This window comes from Xyrauchen texanus, chromosome 7 (assembly GCF_025860055.1).
Source record: "Xyrauchen texanus isolate HMW12.3.18 chromosome 7, RBS_HiC_50CHRs, whole genome shotgun sequence".
Classification (NCBI taxonomy): Eukaryota; Metazoa; Chordata; class Actinopteri; order Cypriniformes; family Catostomidae; genus Xyrauchen; species Xyrauchen texanus.
The window spans coordinates 24,660,274-24,671,969 of NC_068282.1; the positions used below are offsets into that span (position 1 = coordinate 24,660,274).

General features: G+C 35.8%; 1 protein-coding gene across 1 annotated transcript; it reads right to left on the reverse strand.

Annotated features, from left to right (window-relative positions):
• Positions 1–1,085: 1,085 nt before the first annotated feature.
• lrrc40 (leucine rich repeat containing 40) lies at positions 1,086–9,908 on the reverse strand. Its single transcript, XM_052130055.1, has 15 exons — positions 9,678–9,908; positions 9,272–9,453; positions 8,199–8,272; positions 7,966–8,095; positions 7,603–7,726; positions 7,381–7,523; positions 7,124–7,296; positions 5,105–5,195; positions 4,930–4,975; positions 2,956–3,064; positions 2,750–2,857; positions 2,554–2,664; positions 2,129–2,206; positions 1,751–1,936; positions 1,086–1,625 (listed from the first exon to the last, which is right to left on the reverse strand). Exons 1-15 carry the CDS (start codon positions 9,820–9,822, stop codon positions 1,520–1,522), a joined length of 1,806 nt encoding a protein of 601 aa, XP_051986015.1. The 5' UTR covers positions 9,823–9,908; the 3' UTR covers positions 1,086–1,519.
• Between the last annotated feature and the right edge of the window lie 1,788 nt (positions 9,909–11,696).

The following is an 11,696-nucleotide window of genomic DNA, read 5'->3' on the forward strand; positions in this document are numbered from 1 at the left end:
TTCTTTAATTAGTCATCAACATGATGATCAGTGCCATAATATCCCTACAGAAATCCTGGGCATGTGTAAAACGTTGCTAACAATGTTGCATTTAGATGAAGTTTGAAAAGAAATGCACTCTCATAGACCCCAACACAACAGCCACAACATTTAGCGTCAGAGAAAGAGGATGTTGATCATTAAAGATTATTATGGGTGATGCAATTAATTGTTCAAATACTATTGTGAAAGAACATTTGATAATGATTATTTTTACTAAATGTTTTCAGATAATGGTTTCTATTATATTGATATAATTAGCAAATTGTAAAATTTTATAAAGAATACAAAAACAATGTATGGACAGAGAGCCAAGATTGTGAGGGAAAGAAACACTGGAAATCAATATGTACAATTCTTTCTCAAGTAATTGTGAATTTGTGTTATAAACATAAATGTATATGAATATACAAATGGTCATTTTTTTATGTGTTTAAAGACCTATTGAATCTAAAAGGTAATATATGGTACTATTCAGTCTAATTGCAGTATTGATGTAAATAACTATGAATGGAGACATTTAAATAATTTATTCAAATAGATTGTGAATGTACTTAAAGCTTTCTGCAGTATTAAGACTTACTGAACTTGAATGCCGTTTCATTTTTGTGCAAAAAGTAAATATATCTAGAATAAATTATTCAATTTAGTTAAAAAGGATTAAATGACAATTTATCATAATTTATTTGCACATGCAAGTTTACTCCTTCCATTTTTTTCAGTATTACCGCAAATATGTAACTGATGACATATATTCTGTGTCTAGAATGCATTTTGCAGATGCTATATGTACATATTTAAAATAAATTTAGTTAGAAAAATTTAAATTACTAAATCATGTATAAAAAGGAGAAGAAAGTCCAATGCTGTTCAGCAAATATTGGAGCCATTTTCGGCTTTGAAATACATAATTTTTCAGTATTCATGAAGTGTTTTGAATAATGTATCAAAGTCTTTATTGTACAGATAATAAAAAAATGTCACTATTGTTACAACTGTTAATACTGTGGTCCTTTATAGATGAAAAAAACTACTAATGTGTGACCAGAAATCATAATATTTGTTCATAATTTATTGGTAGTGCATTCAATACTGGATAATATAAAACATTTACACAGACCAATGTTTAAAAACATGAAACTATGAAATGCAGATTTAAAACTTGAACACACATTATGCTCATGTCTTAACTTCAAAAAGCACGCAGACAGAATTTTCTATAAAAGATGCCATTACAAAATTCTGTAACGACTGTATAATGTTGTACTAAAGTGTACATTTTCAGGTATGCAGATGGCAGGAGATGTGTCTTTAGTTTTTAAATGTTCAGTATGTTTGAAGTGCACATCATAATTAGAGTACTTCTGAGATTTAGCACACTTCTTTAGAAATATTTGATTTGGTACAAAGTGTAATGGCACAAGAATTGATTGTTGTGTGATGTAATGGTTGAATTAAGAAATTACATTAAAAGTGAAGACTATGTTGGAATACGACTTCGGAGATACTCAAGGAGAGCATCTGTTCCTTTAGCTAGGATAGCTGTTCTTGGATTACGAAAAGGATTCCCATCAAGCATTAAAGCCCTAAAGACATGAAAAAATAAATCCTAGATATTTAGGCTGTTAGACTAATAGCCTAAAACCAAGCCTGCATGTAGCAAAAATTTCCATTATAGTATGATTAAATAATAAGGAAACACCATCCTCACCTCAAACTGGAGCAGTTGCCAAGTTCTGGTGGCACTTGCATAATATCATTGTTAGACAGATCCAGAGTAGACAGCCTATTTAGGATCTTTAGTCGGAGAGGATCAATGCCTCCAACTTGATTGTTACTGATTAAAATGGTCTCAAGAGATGGGATGTTGTACAGTACATCTGGGAATGACCTAAACCTTAAAACGACAAACATAAATAAAGATTCAGACCACACCAACCATCAAAAACCTCAATATAATCTTAAAATGTCATCATTGTTAAAATACTAAAACCATTCATTTAGTATGTTGCTCTTTCTATGTTGGGTGGCAGTAAAGCAATTTAGTCATTCTATACATGTGGTGAGGGGGGGCAAAGATAGAACTTGCCTATTAAAAGACAAAATAATACTCCGCAGCTTGGTTAGGGCCTCCAAATCCACTGGCAGTGCCATCAATAGATTGTTTCTAAAGAAAAGATATAAAGAATTATGTTAAGATGTCACGTTTAAGTGACCTCAGAACTGTGAGATTTCTTTCAGGTAAGCCATAATCGTTAAGTAGCCATTATCTAAACACCCACAGATTTATCAAAACACAAAAAATTGCTTTCCGCAATCAACTTACAACTCAACCACAAGATAATCATTGTTGTTTTGTTCCTTTATGTCATCTTTAAAAACATAGCACTCTTTCTACAGCAGTGTCAGTTGCTTGGTAGTTTGTGGAACTTTCTTTCTTTTGAAGTGCTGTAGCAGAATGGAAAAGTCTCGAAACTGAATCTTTAAAGATGCATAAAACATTTTTAAGAGTACCTGAGATCAATTTGTACCAGCTGCTGCAGTTTAGAAAAGTCCAGTGGAAGAGTTGTTATCTTGTTAAACCCAAGATTAATGTCTGCAAGAGTGTCCTTCAACTCTACAATTCTAAAGGAAATGTGAGAATATTTTAACTAACCATCACAAGTGTTTTCTGAAACACTAATTTGGTGTGAAAAGGCTATTGGGGTACCTGGGTGGAACTGCAGTCAGTTGGTTTTTGCTGAAGTTCACGTTGACCACAGGACTATCATCAACTGCATCAAACACATCATCAGGAATAGATGCCTCTTGTTTCTCGCTAAGGAAAATGAGAAACTTAAAACCACATATTTGTTCTGTTACATCCTAAAAATCAAGCTCTCAATGTGATAAATGAGGTATTTTTGTTACGAGTACCTGTAGTCCAGGGTTTTAAGTGTTTTGATAGCGTGCACATTTATCTTAGCCTGGCTTGGGAGAGTCATTGCTGTCTTTGGCTCTTCTTTCAAGTTCCCATCAGGTTGTTCTACATTTCAAATATGATAAAACCCTGAATAATCTTTTACAAAAGAGAACATAATTTGCCCTTTCTACAAAGAAAGGAATAATTCACCCAAAAATGAAAATTCTCTCATCATTCACTCACCATCATGCCATCCCAGGTGTGTATGGCTTTCTTTCTTCTGCTGAACACAAATTAAGATTATCTCAGCTCTGTAGGTCCTCACAATGCAAGTGAAGGGGTACCAACATTTTGAAGCTCTATAAAGCATATAAAGGCAGCAGGAAAAGCAGGTCTTAAAAGGTCTTGATTCATCCTTATGCAAATTAAGGCCTTAAAAATTTGTTAAACCGGAACAACAAATCTTAAATTCATAAGGTCATGGCATTAAATGTTGTAAGAGGGATTGTTTTATCGTTGCTTTTAAGTAGGGTGGCCAGACATCCCATTTTTAAGAGGTGTGTCCCAACAATTCTCTAAACAATGTACTCAAGTCCCGGATTCAGCTGGTAAGCTCACTGATTGTTTTCTAATTACATTTAATATACTTTTTTCCTTCTCGCTCTTGTCTTAGGTATCTTTTGCAGAGAATAGAAGCAATTTCGATGTGTTGCACACTGATTTGAGGATACTTTCATTCTAGTCTTCAAGCAAATAAGCTGAAATGTAACTGGTTACCATGTTATGTCACCATACGCTTGGCGCACACAATTTTTCATAAACCATATAGCCTATACAGTTAAGAACAGTAGTTTGCTTGCCCCTTTTGTTTTTATAAGTTTACACACCCCTTTCAGAATGTATAAAAATAGCCTATAAAAGATAAAATATTATAGATTTTTTTTAATGTAGTACTGCCCTTCAAAAGCTACATATAGGGCTGTAGAAAGGTAATCTGGGCCCCCTGACTTTATACTGTATATTGCTCTGGTTCCCTTTCCTATTAAAAAAATGCAGTTTAGAATTTGTTGTGGTGCCCTCTGGACCTTTGGGCCCCTAGAATCTTTATTTCTCTTCACCCCACTAGCTACGGCCCTGGCTACATAGCACAAAATGTACTCTTATTTACACAAATCATCTTCATCAAAATTTTGCACCCCTTGGTTCTTCTTGTGTCGCTTGCTTGAGCATCAATAATTGTTTGAGTCCCTCAATTGTCTCAAGTGTCAAAAGCTGGATCTCATCATATAGACACTGTTGGGAAGAACACAAATGTGCAGGAGATGCTGAGAAACAAAATAATTGTACAGTGGTTGGGGGGTTTTTCTTAAGAAAAGTGGACATCTTCACTGCTCAGAACAAAGCAGGAACTCATGAACAATTATTTCACAAACAGTCATTGATTATCGAGAATGCAACACATCTTAAAAACCAAGGGAATGTAAACTTCTGAACTGGATCATGTGTGTAAATTCAGTTACTATTTTGTCTAGTGGAATATATGTGAGGATCTGTTATGTCAAATAGGTTCTTCAGGGCAGTCCTACATAAAAACAAAATGCTTTTTTTTTCAAAAAAAAAAAAAAAAGGAAAAAAAAAGATTTATAGTGAAAAAGGAGTTTTTCTCTATAAATATGACACAACATATTTATCTGTTTCTCACCCACACCAATCAAATTGCTTAAGAAGATATGGATTTAAACCCTGGAGTCATATGGATTACTTTTATGGTGCCTTTATGTCCTTTTGGAGCTTCAAGGTTTTGGTACCCATTCACCAACATTGTGAGGACCTACAGAGCGGAGATATTCTTCTAAAAATCTTTTGTGTTCTGCAGAAAAATGAAAGTCACACACATCTGGGATAGCATGAGAGAAATTTCATTTTAGGATGAACCATTCCTTGAACTCTACATTGTAGAAATATTTACTTGATCATTATAGACATACCTTGTACTCTACTTCTGAGATATTTTAGGAGTTCACCAGTGCCTTTCTGCGAAGACAAGACATTCTTATGCAATTCAACACCTTTTCATTCCACACTTATGCAGTGATTTATCTGAGAAAGACTAAAGGTAGGCTGAAAAATCCCTTTTACAGCTGTGATTTGTTGAGCACTCACAGTCAAGAGGTCCCTTCGGATTGTCCTCAGTGGATTTCCCTCCAAAGCCAAAGATTTAAGCTTGGGTAATGTGCCAAGTCCACATGGCAGGCTGTTTCACATCCAACAGAGAGATAAATTATTTATACTTCCTTGATTCCTCTAATATACAGTTGAAGTCAGAAGTTTACACACACTTAGGTTGAAGTCACTAAAACTCATTTTTTAACCACTCCACAGATTTAATATTAGCAAACTGTAGTTTCGATTAGGACATCTACTTTGTGCAAGACAGGTAATTTTTCCAACAATTGTTTATAGACAGACTGTTTCACTATTGACTATATCACAATTCCAGTGGGTCAGACATTTACATACACCAAGTTAACTGTGCCTTTAAGCAGCTTGGAAAATTCCAGAAAATTATGTCAAGCCTTTAGACAATTAGCTTCTAATAGGAGGTGCACTAAATTGGAGGTGTACCTGTGGATGTTATTTTAAGGCCTACATTAAAACTCAATGCCTCTTTGCTTGACATCATGTGAAAATCAAAAGAAATCAGCCAAGACCAAATTTGTGGACCTCCACAATTCTGGTTCATCCTTGGGAGCAATTCCAAATGCCTGAAGGTACCACATTCATTCTGTACAAACAATAGTACGAAAGTATAAACACCATGGGACCACGCAGCCATCATACTGCTCGCATTCTGTCTCCTAGATATGAACGTAAATTGGTGAAAAAAGTGCAAATCAATCCCAGAACAATAGCAAAAGGACCTTGTGAAGATGCTGGAGGAAACAGGTAGACAAGTATCTATATCCACAGTATACCAACATAATCTGAAAAGGCTGCAAGGAAGAAGCCAATGCTCCAAAACCACCATAAAAAAGCCAGACTACAGTTTGCAAGTGCACATGGGGACAAATATCTTCCTTTCAGAGAAATTTCCACTGGTCTGATGAAACAAATATGGAACTGTTCGGCCATAATGACCATCGTTATGTTTGGAGGAAAAAGGGTGAGGCTTGAAGCCGAAGAACACCATCCCAACCATGAAGCATTAGAGTGGCAGCATCATGTTGTGGGGTTGCTTTGTTGCAGGAGGGACTGGTGCACTTCACAAAATAGATGACATCATGAGGAAGGAAATTTATGAGGATATATTGAAGCGACATCTCAAGACATCAGACAGGAAGTTAAAGCTCTTCCAAATCGACAATGACTTCAAGCATACCTCCAAAATTTTGGAAAAATGGCTTAAGGACAACAAAGTCAAGGTATTGGAGTGGCCATCACAAAGCTCTGACCTCAATATGAGAGAAAATGTATGGGCAGAACTGAAGAAGCGTGTGCAAGCATGGAGGCCTACAAACCTGACTCAGTTACACCAGTTCTGTCTGGAGGAATGGGCCAAATTTCCAGCAACTTATTGTGAGAAGCTTGTGGAAGGCTACCCAAAACATTTGACGCAAGTTACAAAATTTAAAAGTGCTACCAAATACTAACAAATTGTATGTAAACTTTTGACCCACTGGGAATGTGATGAAAGAAATAAAAGCTTCTCTCTACTATTATTCTGACATTTAACATTCATAAAATAAAGTAGTGGTCCTAACTGACCTTAGACAGGGAAAGTTTTCTATGATTAAATGTCAAGAATTGTGAAAAAAATCTTAAGAATGGTTGTGATCGTGCCTTTATTGTTGCTGGACCTAAGCTATGGAACAGTCTTCCGGCACATATTAGAACAGCGTCTAATAGTTCGGCTTTTAAAACTAAACTTAAAACGTATATATTTTCCTTGGCTTTTAACATTCATTGACCATTTCTCTTTTTATCTTTGTAAGTTTATTGTTATGAAATGTCTTGATTGTTGTCTTTTTACTTATTGTGCAGCACTTTGGTCAACTTCGGTTTTTAATGTGCTATATAAATAAACATTGATTGATTGAGTAACTTAAGTCTTATTTGACAGTTCCGAAGCTACTGACACCAAGCAATAAACTACACATACAACAACATAATTATGTCCAGCACCTGCTGAGATCGTTGTTAGTAAGATCCAGACGCTCCAGGCCTTGCAATAGAGTTATTTCTTCAGGAAGGCTCTTCACCTTGTTATCTCTGAGTTCCAAGAAACTCAGAGCATTTAAGTGCTTCAAATGGTCTGCCTCCAATACCTCAATCTGGTTGTTCCCACAATTAAGTTCCTTTAATGATATCAACAGCCTTGTGTTAGCTTCTCTTTTGAGAGAATTGTAATTTGTTCTACTATATCAGCAATTTTTGTTTACCTTGAGTGTTTTGCAGCAAGGCAGTTCTGGCAGAAAGCGTAACTTGTTGTGTCTTAGGTAAAGCTGCTCAAGAGACTCCATCTGAGCCAGAACGGGAGGAATGCTTTCTATCTGATTTCGAGAGCAGTCCAGCAATCTAAGGTCTGATAGAGGAAACAAAAAGAGTTCACTGGTTAAACACTAAATATGATTAACATTTAATCTGTTACTGTAAAAACTTACTTTTCATTTGACTGATGGCAGGAGGGAGACTCTTGAGCTTGTTGCAGGACAAATCCAATTTAACCAGATTGGTCAAGTTTGACAGGCTTCCTGGAATATCCAATAATTGATTGTTGGAGAGATCCTTTTGGAGGAAAGAAGAACTGAATGTATGGGAACATTGAAGTACAGATATTCCACATGACATCATTCAAAGTAACATTCGAAAAAATTATCAGACGGCTGTGGTTGATTTGACACAGATGTAGATGGAGACATATCACTAACTGAAGAGTTTGGAAGCAGATATTTTATGTTGCTGTTGGAAAGTGATATGCCATATTGTTGTTGCTGGTCAAGAACACAGAGATCACAATCACTTACAAGGTCATCTAAATGAACCAGCTCTCCCAAATCCTGTGAAATACGTTCGATCTGGTTCTGTTGCAGATGGAGACATCGCAGGTTTTTAAGTCTCCAAAGACCCGAAGGCAATTCTGTCAGTTTATTGTGACTGCAGGGGACCATGATATATATTATGATACAAGGATCTATTACTATTCTGAAAATATTGATTTATGCTGTATATTATTGTGTAGTGTAGCCTCCATTAATACCTCAATATAAGTTTCTGCAGTTGCTCTAGTTCTCCGATAGATTCTGGGAGTGAATTTAGTTGATTGTTGTGGATCTGGAAGGGGGCAGCAGAAAACAAAATTAACTCCTTATCTTTGGTGGCTAAATTTAGACTCTAAAACTCTATTTATTACCATGGTAACAATAACTATGGTATTTTTAGACGAATATAATATAATACAGATCTAAACATGGTAATTAGGTACCATCCATGTCTCTAATTGCAGTTACTCTGGTTTTACCAAAAATACCATATTAAACTAGGGTTACCATGCTAGCACTACTGTACATTTTCATAAGAAATTTAATTTAAAGGAATAGTTCACCCCAAAAAATTACTCACCCTCATGCCATCCCTGATGTGTATGACTTTCTTCTGATGAACACAAACAAAAATGTATAGAAGAATATCTCAGCTCTGTTGGTCCTCACAATGCAAGTGAATGGTGGACAGAACATTGAAGTTTCGAAAAGCACATATAGGCAGCATAAAAGTAATCCATACGACTCCAGTGGTTGAATCCACATCTTCAGAAGCATTATGATCTTCAGCGATAGCGATCTTCATAAGTAAGAATCAGATCAAAATGTAAGGCCTTTTTTTGTTTTTATCCAAATCTCCACTTTCACATTCTTCTTTTGTTATTGGTACTTCGCATTCTTCATGGATATCACTACCTACTGGGCAGGGAGTATTTACAGTAAAAAAAAATAAGTAATAAAGCATTTAAACATTGATCTGTTTCTCTCCCACACCTTTCATATTGCTTCTGAAGATATGGATTTAACCACTCAACCACTTGTATGGATTCATTTTATGCTGCCTTTATATGCTTTTTGGAACTTCAAAGTTCTGGCCACTATTCACTTGCATTGTAAGGACCAACAGAGCTGAGATATTCTTCTAAAAATCTCTATTTGTGTTCAGTAGAATAAAGAAAGTCATACATATCTGGGATGGCATCAGGGTGAATAAATGATGAGAGAATTTTAATTTTTGAAAACTATCCCTGCTATGCAAGGTGTAGTTTTGTAAAAGCATTTTCAAACCTACATCTAAGACAAGCAGGGCAGAAAGCAGTTGGATGTCTTCAGAGAGGCATTGGAGTTTGTTAGATGACAGGAGAAGTTTAGTCAAATCTGTCTGCTCCCACCACCGATCTGCAGCTCCAAATGACAAGTTCTGCTGGGCTTCCTGAGGTGTGTCCAAGTTCAGTCTCCATACATTCTGAGGAACTGAACCCAAACTCATAATTAATCTTACAACTTGTTAAGGACGCCAACTAGTACAAAAATTAATCAAGGTAACCACAGTTACAATCGTTACTACAGTTGTTGTAAAATCAAGAATTATATATGGGATATATCTGTTATTTGTTACAATAACGTGTGGTATTTCTGCCCCTATTTTGTGTAAGGCTGGTGCACTGCAGTGGAAAGTGTTTTTCCAGTAACGTTACCTTCAGTTAGACCCCGCCCGGATAGATTGAGCTGCCCGCTCTTTCTAGCAGCTTTCAGTAATCCATATGGCACAGGACTCTCCTCTTTCTCCTGTCTAAATCCTGCTCTAGAGTCCACATGTGCTCCTCTTTTAAAACGAGACATGAACGCGATTTAACAGTTTGTGTTTATAGCACACGTAAACTGGAACTCGAACGCGGTGGAGGGGCTGTGAAGTAAACTATAGTTACTTTCAAACGTTCTCCAGTTTTTAAAATAAAAGTCCAGTGGGAAGTAAGTGAGTCCAGAGACGATTTAGCAAAGGAAGTCCTGCCTTACAGGTAAAAGACCCAATAACATTACTGAGTTAGGCTGTCAATCAAGTCGATAACGCGCATGCGCATTAGCTGAACCAATGTGATATATATATATATATATATATATATATATATATATATATATATATATATATATATATATATATATATATATATTGTTGTTGTTATATGTAATATAAGATCAAGAAAAACAATTTATGATAGCGTTGTTTTCAGATTTTACTGCTTATTTGAAACATGTTCTTTTGTCGTAATCTTGATCAGCAGTTTTGGAGATTTTGGTCTTTCCTCATTCAAGTAGATAGGAGCTACCCAGTCTGATCGGTAATGTTGCAAACGGCATTTTAGAGCTCCTTGGTTACAAAGATGGCAGCAGAGTGGACTAGCTTGCCTTAAAATGGACTTTGGTGAGTTTTAACACGATGTTGTAGAGTGAGCTTTTGTAGATTAACCTATAGGGGGCAATCTAATGCTTTTTGGCGTTGGCTTAAGAGTAGCAAAGAAGAAAGTGTTAGCAGACATTGATTCCACCTGGACTTGACTCAAGTGTATTGCTGGCTTGTGTTCCCTGAGTAAATCAACTTCTTTGAACAGATTTGTCTACTGCAAGTTATTACACACTTTAATGATGGCATGTAATAATAATATGCCAATGAAATTTAAATACACCCTATTTTAATATGTGGATTAATGAGGCGTTTACTAGAGATCTGGCAAAGCAAGCGGACAGGTCTGGAAAAACAAGCCCAAATTATGCTTCTTGCCTCACCAAAACACGCAAAAATCTACTGATAAATAAACTGTTCAGATCATTTCAATTGAATATGCATCATATCCAATGTCTAATTACATTAATGAATCATATTGTATAATTATTAATTGAAGACTTGGAAACATAGGAGAAATGCACTTTTTGACCTTATTTTATATTTTTTCTTGTGTCTGTCCATGTTGTCATCAGGGCCGGAGCTATTGTGAAAGATTGTAACGATTCTAGGGGCCCGCAGATCCAGGGGAGCCTTCAACAAATTTTAAACTGTATTTTTTTTTATATATATATGAAAGGGGTCCAGACTTCCTTGCCATGCCCTAGTTTTCATTAATGCTGTGAATTGCAGTAATTGCCTTGTGTTACTCACAGGTTGCCTTATCATTTTGATATTCTTTCTGGGGCTTAAAGTAAAACATGTCTAGGTGGTGTTACTATTTGGAGACAGTAAAAACAAAACAAAACAAGGGTGCCAGGAGGACTCTCATGGATTTACACCAACAGAAATATTGGACTGGATTAAAATTTCAGGGAAAACTTGCATGACTTCCCTCAGCAGACCATTCTGTTTCTCATTAATTTCTTAAGAACATTGCTCTCAATGAGGGCATTATCATATTAACAGTTAAAGCCAGACTACAGGTCCTCTACTAGACTCGATCTTTCTATCTGGTTTCCCACTATTGATGTCCCTTGTAGTTTGCATCACACTAAAGAACAGGTTATTGAATCATTGTCACATATCTTGAATGGCCGTAATGCTTAAAAATATTGTACATATCACGTCATGTCAGGATACTTTACCTCATAGTAAAAGACATAAAAAATGTTCCACCCTCTGTAAGAATGTATAAGCACTCTCGAGTTAATTCTTCCAAAATTGTCTTTACAAAAATAACTTTTTCTTATATTTCTGCCTGTACACCTAATGT